This window comes from Papilio machaon, chromosome 9 (assembly GCF_912999745.1).
Source record: "Papilio machaon chromosome 9, ilPapMach1.1, whole genome shotgun sequence".
NCBI classification, from domain to species: domain Eukaryota; kingdom Metazoa; phylum Arthropoda; class Insecta; order Lepidoptera; family Papilionidae; genus Papilio; species Papilio machaon.
Window position 1 is genome coordinate 4,539,594 of NC_059994.1, and position 20,342 is coordinate 4,559,935.

The 20,342-nt window shown below is 35.2% G+C and overlaps 4 protein-coding genes across 5 annotated transcripts in view; 2 read left to right on the top strand and 2 right to left on the bottom strand.

Annotated features, from left to right (window-relative positions):
* LOC106717552 (protein unc-80 homolog) overlaps positions 1-4,259 on the top strand; it is a 35,331-nt gene extending 31,072 nt beyond the window's left edge. Inside the window, exons 59-67 of the mRNA XM_045679472.1 lie at positions 402-586; positions 866-1,031; positions 1,122-1,292; positions 1,372-1,488; positions 1,664-1,774; positions 1,919-2,091; positions 2,219-2,379; positions 3,499-3,635; positions 4,017-4,259. Of these exons, the coding sequence (XP_045535428.1) occupies positions 402-586; positions 866-1,031; positions 1,122-1,292; positions 1,372-1,488; positions 1,664-1,774; positions 1,919-2,091; positions 2,219-2,379; positions 3,499-3,635; positions 4,017-4,126 (1,331 nt within the window). The 3' untranslated portion in view covers positions 4,127-4,259. The remainder of the gene's footprint in view (positions 1-401; positions 587-865; positions 1,032-1,121; positions 1,293-1,371; positions 1,489-1,663; positions 1,775-1,918; positions 2,092-2,218; positions 2,380-3,498; positions 3,636-4,016) is intronic.
* A 1,061-nt stretch (positions 4,260-5,320) lies between these two features.
* Positions 5,321-7,359, bottom strand: LOC106717954 (nucleoporin NDC1). Its single transcript, XM_014511938.2, has one exon. It carries the CDS (start codon positions 7,090-7,092, stop codon positions 5,386-5,388), a length of 1,707 nt encoding a protein of 568 aa, XP_014367424.2. The 5' UTR covers positions 7,093-7,359; the 3' UTR covers positions 5,321-5,385.
* A 501-nt stretch (positions 7,360-7,860) lies between these two features.
* On the top strand, positions 7,861-9,236 carry LOC106718756 (S-phase kinase-associated protein 2-like). Of its 2 annotated transcripts, none has more exons than XM_014512926.2 (2): positions 7,861-8,112; positions 8,187-9,236. In XM_014512926.2, the coding sequence occupies exon 2, from the start codon at positions 8,195-8,197 to the stop codon at positions 9,221-9,223; it is 1,029 nt and encodes a 342-aa protein (XP_014368412.2). In that variant the 5' UTR covers positions 7,861-8,112; positions 8,187-8,194; the 3' UTR covers positions 9,224-9,236. The 2 variants fall into 2 exon arrangements, with proteins under 2 accessions (XP_014368412.2, XP_014368416.2); XM_014512930.2 differs by having other exon boundaries at positions 8,194-9,236.
* Positions 9,237-11,195: 1,959 nt separating this feature from the next.
* Positions 11,196-20,211, bottom strand: LOC106718739 (sialidase). The gene is made up of 11 exons (XM_014512906.2): positions 19,918-20,211; positions 19,027-19,119; positions 16,836-16,948; positions 16,208-16,295; positions 14,816-14,895; positions 14,398-14,550; positions 13,945-14,049; positions 13,586-13,772; positions 13,400-13,458; positions 13,084-13,323; positions 11,196-12,978 (listed from the first exon to the last, which is right to left on the bottom strand). Exons 1-11 carry the CDS (start codon positions 20,016-20,018, stop codon positions 11,705-11,707), a joined length of 2,493 nt encoding a protein of 830 aa, XP_014368392.2. The 5' UTR covers positions 20,019-20,211; the 3' UTR covers positions 11,196-11,704.
* Positions 20,212-20,342: the final 131 nt, after the last annotated feature.

The window sequence follows — 20,342 nt, forward strand, 5'->3', positions numbered from 1 at the left end:
AACATACGAATTTAAACGACTTTACGAATATGACGAGTAACGAATCAATGCACCGACAAATTATCTGACTTAATGGGAATATGTTATACTAAATTACGATAGCTTACAAGCGCTTTTGATGCCATTTTCTATGTCGTAGGTTCCTGTAACGTATTTTTGACGGAACCGACAGATAGCAGCGCCTCTCTCACCGGGCAAGATATACTTATTTTAAATAAATCTTATATTGTAGCGCCATTTTCATTTAAATTGGCAGACGTATGATATGAATGAAGGTAGATAGATATAAAACTATTTCAGTTGTCTCCTTAATATTAAAGATCAAGTAAATTGTGTGTCATTAAGTTAAAGAAATTCTTAATACAGGCCTAATTTATTTACATTAATATCGTGTTGTATAGCTCTGAAAGTGATATGCGCGTGCTTCACGAGCGAGCTGTGCTGCGAGTGGGGCCGCATCGCGCGCGCCATGCGAGAGCTGGGCCGCCGCAACGAGGCCGCGCACCATCTCTGGGACTTCCTCGAACACGTCGTCACATATCGCACACCGCTCTATGTGTTGCTACAACCCTTCATCGTTCACAAGGTACCGATAATACTACGTCATACTTATATGGCAACACTCTTATTACTCTTTGATAATCTAGGCTAAAGGACACCGATATCCAATGCCTTAATAAATTAAAAAAAAAATATTTCATAATCTGATACTGGCAACTCTGTAATTTAAATGACGTGAGATGGTCATATGTCTTATGGTTCTTTTCTGACTTTCTGTCTCTGCTCTTCTTATTTAAAGCAGTGATTTTCCTATATTTTTCTATATTTGAATGTGAATGAATGTTTTATTTCTTATTTCATGTAGCTATCTCAGCCACCTATCGGCGACCACGAGCGGCACATGCAGTTTGTGGTTCGCGAGCGTGCGCGCGGACTTAAACTGCCGGCGGGGAGGGCGCGCGGCGCGCTGCTCGCCGAGCTTGCTCGCGAGCTACGAACCATGCGCGACACACACGATCACTATAAATTCGGTATATCTCTATATGTCAAATATGTCCTAAATTATCCAATTAATTCAATGTAAATATGAATGCGACTGTATATACTTGTGGTGACTACAGAACAGATAGCTGAAAGTCTTGGCGCGGCGGGCGGCAAGCGGGCGTCGGAAGCCATCCCGCGCAGCGACAAGCAGCAGCAGCACCGGCCGTCGCTCATCTCCATGCTGGTGGGTCGCGCTGGACCACCGCGCACTCCAGATCACCCTGCCGCCACGCTCTCTGCGCAGAGAGGTAACACACCGGTACTGACCACCACCCCCCACTGTCACTGCACTGTAATTACTGATTAATTAAATGCTTATTTTGACAGAATCAGTATCGAGCAGTTCAACGACGAGCCAGCAGCTGCCGCCGTACGAATATTCTGCTGGCCCCGGCCTCCATAGTGATACCAGCAACAACAACGGCAGCTTGCACTCGCAAATAGGTTAGCTTACGACGGATGCTGTGAGAGAGCACTCCGTAGCGTAAAAATTACCTTGGATCGCCAAAAATTTTGAAACGCCCTCGTCTTCTAGCTTTATTTTATCTTTAAATTATTATTTTTTTCCTTGCAACTTGTTCTATTATTAAAAATAACACTTTTTTGTATATTTTTCTAGGAGTGACCGCATACTTCGCTAACGAGCAAAAGCCCCCCGGCGCGGTATCATACGCGGGCACTCAGACCAAGTTGCGCTTCGTATCGTCGGTCGAGTTCAAGCTTACATCAGGTACTTTATTGAAGGCACTAAATAAAAAAAATGTTTATCTAAAACTACTGAATCACATCTATATACATTTATTCCAGTTGATTTTTTTTTTTATATAAAAAATAAGGTAGTCGAATGTGTGTCTAACTGCCTGTGAGTGTGCAGGTGAGACAACAATGTCGCCCCTGTCGCCGCTGTCGACGGGCGAGGGGGAGGGGGAAGGGGAGGGCGAGGCGTCTTACGATGAGGGCGATGAACGGCCGCGACTGCAGCGCGCTCACGGCCCCTCCAAGAAAACCTTCAAGTTTCGTCGCAGCCGACACGCAAGCAAACCCGATGTAAGACATAGAATTTACTGTACAAAAAATGACTCTACATTATAGCTTAACACGTTTAGTACTGCAAATTGTAGTGAAATGGAACCAGTAACATTTATTCTTATAGCCAGCTTTGTGCATTGTGCAGGCGTACCCGTACCGCGTGGAGTGTGAGGAGTGGGGTGGGGCGGGGATGACGGAGGCGAGCCCGCCCCGCCGCCCACCACTGCTGCTGCCCCCCTCCGCCGCGCTCGCCGACAGCTCATACGACAGCGAGATCTCACAGACATCCTCCACATCAGGATACAGGCATGTTTAAGACCCACTAAAATAGGGCCTGTTTGTTACACGTGTGTGTGACAGATGTCAAAATGACAAACGATGACGTAAAGAGAGAAGAGTTCGTATAAGTTTGAAGTATGTATAATAATATTAAGCTGTAGTTTATCTATCTTTTAACCAACTAACCCCTGTATATTGTTACGTGTTAGGGTTCGAAGGATTTGGAGAAAAAAACTGCTGACTGTTTTGAAGACTTTATTTACTAACACTAGGTCCAACACAAAGCACTAGGTCCAAACACTGAGCACTAACAATGTCCTAGGTCGTAGCCAAGTAGTAGGTTTCCCTTGTATCGCTGGTTGTCGCTTCGAAGTCGCCTCGAAGGTAGCTCAAACTGAACTGACTCGCTCGCCTCCTTGCGGCTATTTATATAGGCCGAGTCGAGTCCGAGACCATTCCAGAAAGTTCCTTTCTGGAACGTTTCCAAAAGGCGCGAACGTCATCGACCGATTTGGACGCTTCCGGAAAGATGACTCATATCTCACGCTCGCGCGCCGCGGTTTTCGAGATACAATTTTATTATTCCACGACAGTACCTCTAACGCCATCTAGTGTTGAGTTAAGGGTTTCACGTGACTTTGTACGTTCGTAACAATATTGTTAGATATTTGATGAAAAAGTATTTTAAAAGAAATAAATTAACAGCGAAATAGTGAATTTAACTCTACTTCTAAATAATCCTCGCAATAGGATAAACTCAAACCGAACGTAAATAAACAAAAATGTCAGACGTTCCGCAATGACGGATGGAAAGAGACTGCCTCGAGCAGCAGCGCACGCTTCCTTATAAATCCTTTTTTTTGTGTGGCTACCCTCAACAATCCTAACATTTGTGTGGCTACCCTCAACAGTCCTAACACCTAACAATATATATTGTGTGCGTCTTATTTGTCTTAGGTACATCAACAGCGATCCTGCCATCAAACATTCTTAGCTACTCACTTAATTCTTACTTACATTCTGTGACCTTGTTCGTTCACGAAGCTTTATAAAGTAGAGTATTACATACACTTGACATTGGCAAAATCTATAAGGTAAAATTAACCCAAGAGATTGATTGATAGAAATATGTGTGGTATTTGCCAGGGAGAGCTACAGCCTGCAGGCGTCAATGTCGGAGTCGCCGGGCGGGTCGGTGCGCGCGGCACTGGCGTCACCCGAGCCGCGCTCGCAGCGCACCGCCTCCGCCTCCGCCTCCGCCACGCCACACGCCAGCCCCGACGGTAATCGACCCTTCGTATGTACCCACCACTTTACATAAGGTACCGCAGTGGACAACTATCTCTCTCTCTCAATCCCCTACTGTTTCTCATTCAACACCTCTAATAATGTAAGTTTTAAAAAAATATTTTCAACAACAATTTCTAATGGCTTTTGTGATTTTTAGTGAATTTATTAATTGTCTTATTTATGTAAAACTTAATTTTTAAAATGTGTTCTTGCGTGCATGAGTATCGGCTTAAAACAGTTTTGTGTTATTAACATAACCAAGAATTTTTCCCTTACCCTACAACATTTAATCTATCCTTTCATTCTTGCGCTTTGTTTTTTGATATAACTTCTTATTGATCTATACACAATATTATTACAAATGTGTTGTGCAGCATCTCTGAGCTGCGACTCCTCTTCTGCTGAGCGCACCGCACTGCTGGGCGCGGCCAGCCAGCGCAGCCTGCTTACTAGCGACCTCCGCGACGAGGATACTCTCTTGTAACTACACATTCCCAACAATTATAGTCCATCCTCAATAATAACTTTGCATAGATTTTAAAATAAGAACTCCAAAACTATATCATTAGGTCTATAACATTACAAAACAGTCTAATACCACACCACCTACACCTACCTACCACCTACAATGTATTCGTGTTTTACATGAACTGTATCCAAATGTCTATTAATTGTGAGAATTGATATTTGCAAACTTATAATTACGATTGTTGTGAATGTATTGCAGAATTATAATGGTTGGACTTTATCTTGATATTGAATGTTAGCTGTGTTTTAAAGGTATATAGATTAGAAATTGAAAATAATATACTGTTAAATTAGTACAATATTGTATAATTTCTTATTGAAACAAATGTAAGTTAACAACCCAAGAAATTCAACCAAAATCTACAATGGTCACAGTCTCAGCCCCTTTCAAACAATAACAATATTTCTTTGTACAATTTTTAGAACAATCTTGTATACACTAGAGTTATCAAAATATGTATCTCCAACGTAGAATAACATCACACAGAGTAAAATTTACCAAACTCTAAATTGATCCTACAAAATTACCAAAATGGTACAAAGTCTAAAAAGTTATTACTCTCTTTTGATAGATGATTCGATTTTCTTTCCCTTTTGAGACTAACTTGCCAAATCCTACCATATAAATTTGAATGACTTATCTAAAATTATTAGGTAATGAAAAACAAATAATATAATATATACAATATTTATTAAACACTTATTACAAATGTTATGTACCATAGCAACATATTTATTTACATTGAGACATTACACAGTGACATATGACGTAGTTTCAAGAAGAATCTTATGGAGTAATTTAAAGTTGGCAAAATAAGTCTGTTGTATCTGTCCTGTATATGTTGATTTATTTTTAACAATTACTATCTTCGTTTATATGTATTATCATAGTTTTAAACAGACTGGAATGGAACAACATTTACAAAAAAATGTTGATAAATATGTATCCATATTGTGATGTGTATGTTTTAGTCTTAAACTAAACCGAGTAAATTATGGTTCTACATTTGTTCATACTTATTGAGAGCAAATAATGTGATAGGTTAATGCATTTTCTCATCCAATAAATTTTCACAAATAAAAAACAAAAAATATTGATATTGGCACAACACATCATTAGGATACAATCTAAGGAGTATGACAATACAAGAAGTACTTAATTTGTGAATGAAATAAGAACAAAAACTTGTAAAAAAATAAAAAAGGTATCAATTATCAGGGTTCCTTACAAAGCAAAAATGGTTGCAGAGCCAGCTGAATATCATGTTCCAGTGGGATCTCATGAATATGCTTTGAAAATGTAATTACAATTTTATACAAACTTCTTTTCACAGCAGACAAAAGGGCTGTTCTCAGTCTTAAAGCAAATTCATCATTCACAAAATGTTTTTTAGGCACAAGACCTGGTTTTGTTAACTTATCTAGATTTTGCTTCAAATTCACTAATGATGTTATCACCTCTGGGATATCAGTTTGAACTATGCCATATTTATCTTCCTTTAATGAAGCTGCTACTATAGTCGCCAATCCTTCACATGTCCAAATAACAGGTTGGGATTGTATCAACAAAAATTTGAGCCTTGTATCAGTGAGTTCACCGAAGAAATAACTAATACCTGGCTTCTGGCACAGTTTTTGAATAAAATTATTGAATTCTGTCTTCACTACATTAGCAAATGCATTGTCCATTGCATGTTGTTTATGATCTTTCAGCTCAAATAACTTTGGTGAATATGCCATGTTCCTCAATGGAGAAGAATACATTGATGAACTCATTGGTGGGATATCTGAAACATTACTTTTTTTCATTTGGATATTATATGAACTGTCTACTTCACCATTACTTCCATCTCCATTTATATTTTCTATTTCTTTATTAAATTCATTTATTATTCTCAAGCATTTATCAAGCAAATTATTCCAGTTTCTTGGATGTCCTCCCGGCTGAGATAGTGTGAATATTTCACTTCTTCTTCTGGCATCAGTCATGGCTAATCTTTTCAAATCAAGCGCTGCTAAGTATCTGTTGAACTTTGATGTCTGAGCCAGGGCATTGCATAATGTTAATTTGGTTTCAGACTCAATAGGGAATTTCATTGGCTCAGTTAGCACGATATTGAATACAGTCCTCATTGTATAAACTGATATAAAGAATAAACTTGTATAAAACCACAACCCAATATAAATACCAGACATAAACAAATTAAGAAAGTTATCTAATGGAGGATCTTCCATATATAAACTGTAAACATCACTGACAATATTCCTGGACTTATTGCCCCACAGGTAATAGAAAAAACAAAAATATACTACTGGCATAATTGACTTTCTAAATCCACTGGAAATTATATGGCTTATAACTAACTTAATTTGCTGAAGTTTGTCTTGGTAAATGTGTGGGAACGTCAACACAGTTGTGCCAAGAATGTGAACACTGAGAAAGTAATACAATCCCATCCACATCCCACCAAACTGTAAAAGTAAGCTTTGTTCCGAAAGGCACTGTCCATCATATTTTTCACAAGCCTTTTTCAAAGTATTAAATTTGCTCTCCGCTAAAGACGTGTATAAGTTTATGCTGAAATATCCATTAAGGGAGTATAAAATGCCAAAAACTATATTCTGTAGTGTAAACATGTTGAAGAACATTGAGAATCTTGTAAAATATTTAGGTTGTTGCACTGTGTAATAACTCCCGTAGACGTAAGCTTGAAAAAATGACACCAGACTGAGAAGGACTACATTTAAACCCATTTTCCAGCTGAATACATCGTGAAAAGTTGATACAAGCCATGACACCGGGTGTAAAGGATCGACTTGTATAACAAACACTAGACCCGTTGCAAGCACAGTTTGTAGCACAATATTCCATAACACTGCCTTTACAAGTCTCTGTGAAAATATTTCATTTTTGGTCTCCATACCGGTCTTTAAGGTTAATCTTCTATTTTGACATAACTTTTCTTCGGAGTAAAGTAAAGGATCGCCTTCGTAGACATACAGCTTTATTTATATTCAATTCAAATTTATATACAAATTATTACAATCACACAATTCTTTTAGTCTTCGTCTAATAAGCAACAAATAAGATTAAAACTGATTTGGACTGTTATAATGAAAATTCGAAACGAAACGAAATTAAGAACATAGACAAAAAAAAAACGAAGCGGAGCGGACTGTGCTGCCAACAACTCCGTAGTTCAAGTAATGTAGTCAAATTTGAGCCGAGGTAGCCTAAACGCTAAAAATTCGCTATGAATAAGTAAAAGCGTAGTCCTAATAACGTTTTTATTTATAAATATGTCTTAGTATTAAACAGATATAATTTTTAAAAATTAAAAATAAAGCAGCATCATGGTAATCAGGGTTTCATTAGCATGATTGTGCTTCATTCGCAGACTGCAGTATATCAAAGCATCCTCATGACTCGCCGACAACATTATCCGAAAATGCTGTAATGGTCTAACAGCATGTAAACGACTAACTAATCATATAATTAGTTTAGTTGAAAATTGTTGCAATATTTCTTACACTCATGTGCAAGGCAAGCAAAGGAGAAAATATTTTTTACTTTGATAAACTAAGTGTTGACTGTTGGACTCTAGGACCGAGTATTCTTTATCTGAGGTTGGACTCTTTTATATTGTCTTTGGTAGGTCTCCACAATTTTGACATTGACACTGACAATTTCATTTAATTAAGATTAAAATTATATTATTCAAAAACCCAAATATAGATTTGTATTTACAATGATTTGCAATTCTAATTCTATGCCGAGAAGCGACGTAGTCACTGCCCTCTATAGATATAAATACGCATATTTATATTTATAGAGTGCAGTGGACGTAGTAGAATACATAATGCCTAAGCTGTACTAATTTTTACTGTACAATTTACCGTCTGCTCCGCAATTTAACAAACAGGCGTTTTAAGAAAATAAAGGTAACGTTATTAATTTTCTTCTTTTTTTCTCAATTTATTTCAAAGAAGTGTAAGTTTAAAATTCAATTTTAAAGTCAACAGAATGACAGTTTCGGATAGTGGATCGGAAGGGTTTGGAGTGTTGCCGGATGAGTTAATTCTTGCAGTCTTCCAGTTTCTACCTCTTGAAACGTTACTCACCTGTGAGAATGTTTGTAAACACTGGAGGAAATTAGCCCAAGATACTGCACTATGGAGGAGATTTGTTATTGTTTACTCCGGGAAGCCAGGACAAAGTGAAGTAAGTGAAAAAAATTTGGAAATTATTAATAGTCATGGGCAGTTAATACACCAACTGAAGCTACAGTACTTATATAGTTATCAAGAAATTAAATCAATTTTGGAACAATGTAGTAATCTTACATCTATAGAGCTAGTAATGTGCCGATTGGGTAAAGAATTTGAAAGCTACATAAATAGATGGCCTAATTTAAAGAAAATTAATTTGAAAAACTCTCTTTTTCTGACAAATGATGTAGTAATTAATTATGCTCATTTTCAACAACTTAATTTCTTGGCTTTATCAGATTTTGGACTTTCTCCAGTAAACTGTAATACATTATTACATTGTCCATATTTAAACCATATCCTCATTGAAAAGATTAAAAACTTAAGTTCAGATTTTATAAAAGAATTGATAATATGTAAGCAGAAAATATTAACTACATTTCATATTTATGGTGGTGTATCTATAGATGACCATAGCTTGCAATTATTATCACAATGTTCTATGTTAAGAGATTTGGCAATAATAAGATGTGAAAATCTCACAGACAAGGGGTTAATATCTTTAGTAAATTTACAAAAGATTCAACACTTACAGATTTGGAACAACACAAACTTTTCTGAATTTGTTTTGCTCCATACATTGAGCAGTCCTAATTTAAAAACATTGGAGAGTTTAAGTCTATCTCGAATTGGAAACATTTCACCTATAATTGTTGATGTTATATCTGAATATTATAAGAATCTCAAGTTTTTAGCTCTGTACCAGTGCCCTAGAATTATAAACACTGATTATGAGAAACAGTTAAAATCAAAATTCCGCAATATTGATGTAGTATTGTATTGAAAATATAAAAATGTATTATCATGTTTTAAATAATTATATTTTTGTATATATTTTATATCATTCTAAGCTGTTATGTTTTATTTCTTAATTATATTTATAGATGATACCAAAGTATTTAAATATAAGTATATGATGCCCAAAAGACCATCATTTTATTTCATGTAAAGCAATTATTGTTTTAACCTACTTGTGCATGTGTTGTTTTTTCTTTATTAAAATCTTTAGCAGAACTTGTTACTGGCAACATATATGTAAAGAAAAGAATTAAAATGGCGTATGTACTTTATTCCTTTAGTAAAACTGTTTTGGATTATAAAAAAAATGGAATGGTTGTAGTTTTGGGATGTTTACAGATTTTATATTAAGTATTCTATGGGACACATTCATTACACCTTATATAACACAGTATAGGCGGTGAAGGTATTTATTTACAGTAGTTGTGGTGTTCTATTATATCACTTACATTTTAATGTAAAGTTTTACAACTACGTTAATATACAGCACCATACAAGAACTAGGTTTACTATTCATTTACCAAATTTAGTCATTCATACTTTTATGTTACACAATATTCCGATTCAATTGCTTTTACTTAATAATAAATACAAAAACATCCATCCTTTAATGATGTAAAAAATCATATTACAACAATCATAATAAACCAAAATATTGTTTACTAAGTACACATTGTGTTATATAAAAGGTCATAAATAAAACTAATGTTTAATATTGCGCTAACAACCTTCGAGGTTTCGTAATTTATAAACTGAATTCAGGTACTACTTTGTAAGTCGCGTTTTCTATATATAAATGAAAAAAATGCATGAAAAAGATATAACAACGTTAAAAATAAGGATATAGTAATGTCTGCATGTTTAGGGAAAAAAATAATTAAAAAAAAATTTAGTTACCACACACATAACAAATATTGCGACCTATATTTGTGTAGTGTTATATTGTAATGGATTTTTAGGCTTTTAATGTGAGTGTAGCAGTTATTTGTATAAGATATTCATCTGAAATGATCTTAATTAAAATAAAAAATCTATTTAAAAAAACATAATATGATACACTGAGAATTAATTATATTGAAAAGAATATCTAGATCTCTGTGGACATTTACTTATTGAAGTGTTTTTACTATTACTGTTTACTAGTTAAAAAAATTACATATAAAGTGTGGTGGCAATTAGTATGTTAAAAAAAATTAAAAGGAAATTTAAAAAAATCAAAGCAAATACTGATAGTAAACATTTCAAAGCCAGTTAAATAATAAAACATGGCAAAATAGCAACCTTTTCAAAATCCGACCAAAAACGCTTAAGCAATTACATAACAAATAACATAATAAAAAGCAACAATAAAGTAGCCTTAAGATTATGATAGTCTTGTTGATTGTGTGTTAATCAATAAAAGCTCAAATATGCTCAGATAAACCTCATCTCCCTCATTAGGGAACACTATGCAGTCTTAGTTTAAAAAACTAGTTTCAAGTATTAAAGGATGTTAATAAATACTCATTGAAATTACAAATATTAATACTTGTAGAAATTCAAAAATTAAATTTAAAAGCAATGAAAAGTTTTCCCTATATCATCGAAAAAAAAAAACTGATATTTTGGTCACAAATTAGGCGAATATAGTTTGATGTCAACCTTTTTTGTGTTGAATTAAAAAATTGCCAGATTTATATGTATATTTGATAATGCCTTGTAATTATTATATGAACACAAATAATTCTTAGAATTATTTGTCAGTGTCCCTGCGGTATATTCCAGTATATCATTAAAAATATGTTCCACTATTTGTATATCGTACATCTACATTACAAGAATATATACACATTAAAGTTCATACAACCAGTGATATAAGTTTGAGTGATAAATAAAGTACACGTCATAAATGGAGATTACAAATAACAAAATAAGTTAATTACAAACGCGAAAATAAAAATCCACATTATAATGCTCACACTAAATAATAAACTTATAAAAATAAGGTCTGTATTTAATATTTATATCACAGATACCCGAGAAAGAAACATATCCCTCTCCGTGGTATTATTTAACGAAATTTTAGTTGATAAAATAAATAAATTAAGCACGCAATCTTAGTGCCGGGCGTGGGTTTTACTAAATGTAAAATAAGCTCTCAAGTCGGGGCAGTCAAAGGTATGTCACTACAAAAAAAAACATACGTGATTAATACTTACACGTAATATTCCGATTCAATTCTGCAGAAAACTTCAGTTTTGCTAATAAATTATTTAACTTTTCAATTAAATTCTTTTTATGGATCAAAAGTTTTCTCGTTTTTGAAAATTTGATGTATAAAAAGTTTATGACTTGAGGATGGTCTTCTCACAGCAACAATTTATAAAACCTCCGACCACCGACTATTCAGATATCTTACAAAATAATATCATAAATTAAATTGACTACTTTTTCATAAATTATAACATTGAAATAAATGAACCAGGACTTAAACTTGGAAGTAGTCGCTGACGATGCCGTCGGCACCGCTGTTAATACTGCTTTTGGGGTCCCTGCTCGCGGGCACGTTGATCTTCTCATATCCAGCAGCGGAGTCCGATCTCTCCACTGAATTCATAGCAGCCTCATTGTTCACTTTCTCATATGGCGGTTCCTTTTGCGATAATTCAAAATACTTGACACTTTCATAGTTTGGATCCTTTTTGGACCTCACCGAGTCATATTTCGAGTCTTTCGAACGCACCGACTCATATTTTGGGTCTTTACACCGCAAAGATTCGTAGTTCGGATCCTGTGCGTTGACACTTTCGTAGTTTGGATCTTTCGGTCGTACAGATTCGTAGTTGGGGTCGGACTCACTGCCGGTCGTGTAAAATGGATCGTTCGACATAGACTCGTAGTTGGGCTCCTGCGCTCCTTCGTCGTTGTTGTTTGCCGGCCAGTTGTTGTACTTGCCGGTTCGCTTGTTGACAGTGGAGTAGGTGGGCTGCACCTTGTAGTCGGGTGCGATGGTGGCGTAGGGCGGGGTGGGCGGCTGGTTCCTCAGCACCTCATAGTTAGGGTCAGAATCGGAGGCGCTGTTGTCGGGCTTCGTGATATGCTCGTATCCGGGATCGCTGCTTATAATGCTATTGGGTCCGCTGTCATTCAAATGATTTAGCTTCAGCAGATTGTTGTTTGTGAAGGTCGAAAGTGTTTTGTTGACATCTTTCACAGTCTCGTAGCCAGGGTCCTGGCTCTGCGAGTTTGTGCGTTCCTTGTGTGCTATAGTTTCATAGCCGTGGTTTGTGGATTTCTTGCGATCTATAGTCTCGTATCCCGGGTCGTCGCCGCGGAACTTGAGAGCGGCGGCCTCGGGTTCGCTGGAGAATTCGTTCTGTTTCTTTGTTGCGTCGTCGGGTTTCGCCTTCCCTTTTTTCATGACCTTGGCGTACATGTCGTCGAGGTTACGTGAGGGGCTCTCAGTGACGCGGTGGTCGGAGTTGATGCTGAGGTTGGCGTCTGCGGAGGAGTAGTCGCTGGGTGCGGGGCCGTCGATGGAGTTGTAAAGATTGTCGGTGGTTTCGGTCGGCGGCTGGTGGTCGATGTCGAAGTCGAGCTCCCTAGCGACGAGGGGCCTCACGATATCGCCGGAGCTGAACCTGTGCTTCTCCACAGGGTAGTTGCAGCCGTAGAAGTCCGAGGAGCTGACACAGCTGTTGTTGCGCTGGTGTTTCTCGTTGAGGCTTCGTCGAAGTTTGTCGTGATTGAAGTGAAGGTCACCTGAAATGTTTTAAATTTGAAAACATAATTATTAATGCCAATCGATAATATATAATAATAAATTATTTTAGTATGATCTTGAATTATATATTCGGATTTTCTGACCTGTACTGGATATGCGGTGGTGTCGTTGCGACTGCGTCAGCGGGGCGTGTGTGTTGTGCGTGCCGTGTGCTGCGTGTGAGCCGTGTGCTACGTGTGTGCCGTGTGCTGCGTGGGTGCCGTGTGCTGCGTGGGTGCCGTGCGTGGCGAGCGGAGGCGGCGGCAGCGGAGAGTTGGCAACTCGCTTCTCCGGCTTGGGCGAGCCGAGAGCGCCGGTCGAGTTCGAACACGACGACGATGATGCTGCACATACACAAAACATTTTTATTCCAATATTTTCTGATTTCTGTTAAATTCGATTCTGTTGAAAGTAAATTACCTTGTCTAGAATGCGTCGCTTGTGATGTTGAGGAACCAATTTCTGGGGGAGCACTCCTTCTGTAAACAAAAAATATTACACTATAACGAACAACGTAGATTTCGGTACGGGTTTCGAAAGATAAAGCGATTTAAACTTTTCTTTCTTCATTTACCATAAGTTATATAGTAAAAATAAAAATAATACCTGGTGGCTAGTTCAGATAGCGGTGCAGTAGCGGGGGCGGGGGCGGGGGCGGAGGCTGGGGCTGAGGCGGGAGGTGTGCGGGGCGGGGCGAGGTCGCGGCGGCGCGGCTCGGGCGCTATCTGCGCGTACGTGTCCGAGCCCTCGCCCTCACCCACGCTCGCCTCCTCTATCGCCGCGTACATCTCGTCTGGAAACACGACAGATACAACTCACGTAATACAGGGTCTTAAACTGACCATAGACATCACACGTGAAGCATCGCTTTTGGACTCTCTTTTGAATAGTCTACCTGTCAAGCAACATGTATTAAAAACCTATGGAGCGGTGTTATTTATTTAAGATATAAACATTGAACAAACCGGAGTCATCAGACACGGTGGCGTAGTGCGGCTGCGCGGAGGGCTTCACACTCTGCGCCCGGATGTTACTGAGCGGCTCCCGCACCGATATGCTCGTGTACCCTTCTACAAATGCACGATAAACAATACTATATGTGAACTGTTCAACTATTGTGTTTATTATATACGTAGTGTTACAGGAATAAGGCGGACAACTAATATTTTCTGCCAATCCAACCAAAGCAAAAACTATGTAAACTCCAAAACACTTAACTCACATATGTATTACTAATATTATAAATGCGAAAGTTTAGATGGATGGATGTATGTTAGAAGGTATCTCCAGAACGTCTCACGGATGTTGATGAAATCTGGCACAGATGAAGAACATAGTCTGGAAAATAATTAAGTTTAATTAAGCTTAATGTCTTGAAATATAATTCGCAACCTTTGCTGTGGTCACAGGACACTTACTCGTGGAGTCGGTGGAGTCCCCGCTGAAGTGCAGGGTGTTGTCAGCGAGGGGCAGGGGGCGAGGGCGAGGGGAGGGCGGCGTGATGTACGGCAGCTCCTGACTTGAAGGCAGCTGACCACTGATAGCCACCGACGCCGATATCACCACAGATTCTAAACATTTATATAAATAATTAAGATAATTTAGTTACAAAAACACTTTTTTGTAGAAGGTTACAAACAAGGTAGAGATGGCTTGGCATCAATAAAATATTGAAGTGATGCTGCTCATAGACATCTGCGGCTGAGTTGCAGATATTGCTTTAACTTCAAAGTGTATTTGTAATATTTTGCATCCAAGAAGCTGAAGTTTTATCGAATTTAAATAGAGACAGAGTACGGTTCGTGACTTTCACTTATTATACATTTGTATACAAACCTGGTCCAGGCTGCGTCGCTTCGCGCTCTTCAATCTGTATATCTCTTTGGGATTCTTGATCTGGGGTAATATCCATCGTGCTGGGAAAAGAATAACATTATTTATTCCTGAAAACTAATAAAAATAGCTAAATTTATAGCAAGCTTCATCTGAATAAAATTAAAAAATATATATTATAATATTATAATAACATAATAAAATAAAAAATATAGTTGTAAGAAATCAAAATATCTTACATATTCCAAATGCTACTAACAAATCATTAGTTACTGAAAAATTTTCTAAATGTGCATAAAAATTTATAAAAGTATAACTAAGAAAATCAACAAAAGACAACGTGCTATTTAATGTAGACCTGAAATTGGAATCAAGGACGTTCAAACAAAGTAGATTTGATTAGCGTTATTACAACTACATGTGTACACTACACATTTCTAGTAGATTTAACTTTTGTATCGTGATTTTTCATGTTTGAAATACCAAATCATTACTTAAAAATAATAAAAAAAAATTATAATTTACTTTACAGGCTTGCAAATAAAATCAGAAACACTATTTTGAAATGCCACAATTTTGTATTCATTTCGATGTTGTTACATTTATTTATCTCCCCGTAACAATTTATACATTCTTAAGATATGTATGGCGTTGGAACGCACATTGTTTATGCTAAAGTACTCATGCCGGAGACAACAAATATGTCATCTTGTTTATTATAAGCAATAAACTGTTTGATGTCTCCTTGAGACAGAGCACTTAATTTTATTTACGATTACGACACGAGATATTATTTACGATAATGATTGTGCTAGGAATAAAATTTATTTCTCCATAATAAGGAAAAGTCCCTGAAGACATAGTGTTTTGTATTGTCTTAACCATTCAAAGATTGAAAAGTAGATACCAAAAGAAAATATTTTTACAAATGCATTATCGAAAAGGTAACGTCAAAAGAAAAATAATTGAAAATATAACAATAAGTTTGTTCCTATAAATCTTCTATTCGAGGCAATATAAAGCATAGCCTTCTCAAACCTCATTTATTAAATTACTACTGAGCTAGATGTGAGAGAATTATAGTTAAGGGTCTGACTTACAATGTGACGGTCGGCGGTGTAATTCCCAGTAAGCTTGTAAGAAAGAGATGTTTCGAGTCACATTATTTAAATATTTTACAATATTATTGTTATAAAAAACATCTACCGATTACTTTTTACCCGACTGATAGGAGTCTTACTTTTATTCCATAAAAGATATATGTATTTTTCTTCCTGTAGCATAAACAGTATGTTTTTGAATATTAATCGATTTGTGTTCGTGTCAAGAATGACAATTGGGTTAGTTTAATTTACTGGTTTTAAATTTAACAACTATTTGTTTTTTGATACTCACATATTGTGATTCTCATTCTGCAGTTTGGCGTATGCATGTTCGTAGGGATGGTCTCTACTAGTGGATGCTGTCGGGTCGGGTTTATTTCCTGTAAATCGCAAGTTACGTATTATCACTTCTTTTTTATAATTAAAAACTATTATCAATTCCTGGTAGCGGTTCTTTTCAAGTGGAATATGATTTGATTATATCGAGAGGTATGATTAGATTTGAAGATTATCATTACTAATCCGGTAGCATTGATTTATCGCAGGCAAAAACAATTTGAAGGACATTTTGCAAATTGCATTCTACTTTACACGAGTTTTTTTCAAAAGTTGTCTGGAGTGAAGTAGGAATAAATGTTATTGAATTTGACCACTGATATTTCCATTCGTTCATACGGGTGAATAAATAGGTATTAGATGGTTGGTTCCTACACACAGTTTTAAAAACGTGTCATCTCGTGCTAGTAACAAGCTTTAACAACTTAACAAAAATTAAATTACTCCAAGAAACTCTACTGTTTTTAAGGCCAACAATGCAACTACAGTTCACTTAACATTGGGCTCCTTTGCCACCTTAGAGTACCAAATGAAAATTCCTTATCAAAATATTCCCAACGCATTTATAGTATTTGAAGCTGTACCTTCATCTAAATTAACAGTAGCGTATATTTCGGAGGCCGTGTCTCCGCTGTCGTGCCTCCCCACAGGGTGTGGGATCTCCGGCAAACTGCGCTGAGAGTTCTGTGTCGATGCTCTGTGTAACAACAAACATTATTATTATGTGAATTATACTATTTAAGGCACTACTATTTAACGACATAAATAATAGCACATTTTTTTCGACCAAAAATGTAATTACACAATTTTATAAGTAAATATAAGTCTAAGTAAAGAACATGTACCTAACAGTTATACATATATTCGAGATGCTGATTTTAAATTTCATTTCGAAAATTGCAAAACAAATCAAAGAGCGAAAAGTAATAATTACTAAATATATATATATATTTGGAAATATGGCAACACTTAAAGATTTCTAAAATAATATGTAGTAAGGTATAAACTTTACAAAAAACTATCACAGATGTGATAGTGATGATGGCTTGAAACATTAAGACCTATTGGTTTCTAATTACACATATAAAGACTAACTTTAACTAATAGTTAACAGCTACAAATAATAACTCTTTATTATTTTAATGTCTTCTTGTCTCTACATGCAAAGCAATTGTTATTTTATCTTAATCCTAGACATTCAAGAACTGTGTTAAACAAAACTACATAAACAATTAGTATGGTCCATGTTAGTAAAAGCCACAATTGCTTTGTAAATGAGAAAAAAATGTAATATTTAAACAAAAATAATTGAATATGTAAAGTACCATAATGGAACATATGACATTACGGACATTTTTCCCAAAAAGTCATACAATAAATTACTTAATCTTACTAATATTATAAATGCGAAAGTTTGGATGGATGTATGTTTGTTAGAAGATATCTCCTGAACAGCTCAACAAATTACCATGAAATTTGGTATGGATCTACATCATGTCCTACGACATAGACTGGAAAAACACATAGACTATTCCGCGCAGACGGATTCACGGGCGTTAGGTAGTCTAAATAAAAAGTTAAATGAATCCGCACACATTTTTAACTTCTAGCTACTGCTAGTTACTAAATATAGTTGATTAATCATATGATGCGAAAGATATTCTCTTTGAATATTGATAAATAAATGTTGACAAAAATTTCTTTGCCCAAAATCTTCGTTTTGGTCTTAATGATTAGCCAGAGAAATTACACCAATTAATTTTTTAAAAAAATTTTCTATATTTCTGAATCTAAATTCGTAATCATAAAAAAACTCTTTCAGAATGTCACATAAAAGATTAAAATGCTAAATAAATCATCATTAACCTCTGTGGGAATTGTAGTAGGTATAAAACACAATGACTGTTAATCAAAATAGATTGTTTTTATAGAAACATTGCGGGAACTCTCTAGATGTTTACTAGATAATAGGAATGAATACTATGAAACATTAGCACTTATGTTATTTTTCCTTATAGATGTAAATAACAGACTGTGGTCCATACTCTTATGGATAGAATGGTTGTGGTTTCAGATGTAGAAGGTTGTTTTCATTGACACTCAGAGAAAAATGGCTTAAGAGTTGATTTTATTTTATACAAGTACTAACATTGAGCTTATCATTTAAATATTATCACATTAGATATCATAACAATTAAATTAATCATCATAATGCACAATAGCTGAACGTATTATCAATTTTTACACACAAAGATATGTTATACATATAGAATATCTTTTTTAAACCAGATCTGATCACATTGTAGAATGTGAAATGTACTAAGACATTCCAAAATGTAAATCTCTCCTCCTCAAGGTCACTCTATTTCTTTATTTGTCTACTACCTATATATGCATTTATTGTAATAAATGCTGTAAATATTAAATTAACGTTGTTTGGGTCTAGTACATTTTATTAGTTGACTGGAATAAAGTATTAAATAAAAGTTATATATAAGTATGCTCATAACCAATACAACACACTACACAATTGAATCAACCCTTACCAAAATATACGGGGGGATATTAAAATGTTATGTTCAGGTCTTCAAGAATGTTCATAAACATAGACATATGGGAAACAATAAATACCGCTACAAGCCCATATGGGTTAAATTTATAAATATAAAAGAAAGTAACATATATTTTTAAAATAAGCTTCATTCTCATCACAGTTAAAGTTTGTTAAGTCTATGTTAACTAGACACTATGTAGAGCATGCTAACTAAAACAAACCGCTTGACGGAAGCTGGAGTGGTTGGCGTTGGAGACGGTACTTCCTCATCTATGTGGATTTTGACTACACCCGCCGTGCCAACCAACTCACTTCTGTTAAATATAACATTACATTAACAAAAGTAAGTTTTTATTGTTATTTTAACAATAAATTTAACGAAATATGAAGTCTACAATTGTCTTTTGATTATTGTTCTTGATGTATAAATATTATGAAAATGTTATGATTAATTTTTCTAAAGTTGCTAGTCATAATATCAGCAAGAAAAGGTCCTATATGTTACATTTTAATAAAGCATTCATGTAAAAATACAAATAACATGAATAGACAAGATTCTGAGAATAATAATATGTAAACAGCACTATATAGTAACTATTTTCTAGTGATTGTTGTATTTTTAAGTTTTTTCTTAAAATGTTCATATGATAATGTTCTTATAGAAAGCTGGCTATACCTGAACTTCCAAACATTTTTATTCAGAAATAAATAATATACAATAAAGTGGATAATCTAAATGTGAAAAATAGAGAGAAATATTTTAAACTATATTGAATGCAGCAACTTAATAATCCTCTATAAAAAATCAAATAATACAAAATGTTGGTTTACATACAATATTTATTGTATGATTCATTGTTAGTAGACTTGAATGAAGAATATTAATGAGATTTTTCCATATTATAAATTGAAATTATAATTTTAAATGAAATGTAACAACAAAACATTAATCAATGAACTATTTCTATACATATAGATATTTAGGTGCAAAAGCTGCCAATATTATTGCAAATAAATGGAACATTTTAATGTTTTTTAAAGAAAAGAAGCATCAAATTATTATTCTATGTAATTTTGCTTTGGCATTATAATATTATTTTAAAATAACTTACTTTTGATTGGAATTCTTGCATCCACAAACGCATGCTGAAAAAGCGGTGATGAGAGTGATTATCACTCCCACGCTTAGTACAATCTCAACTATAGTATACATAACAAGTGTTTTAATTAATGTAAATCCGGCATAAAGGCGGAACACATTCCATTACAAATGAAATATTAAGTCACGCCTTTAAAAAGGAACGATACGAGAACACAACTTTCTTCCATTTGAGCTAAAGTACAAGAATGTAGGGCACTGGTATACACCACTGCTATATCGAAAGAAAACTGAAATGAAACCTCCTCCTTACATTTCTGTTATTAAGATGGCGAGTTGGTAATCACTCGTTTTAATCCATTTTAGAATCTAGTTAGAACAGAAATTACTATTGGTAAATCAAGCAGTTATCCTTGTGCACCTGCTCATTGAATTCTA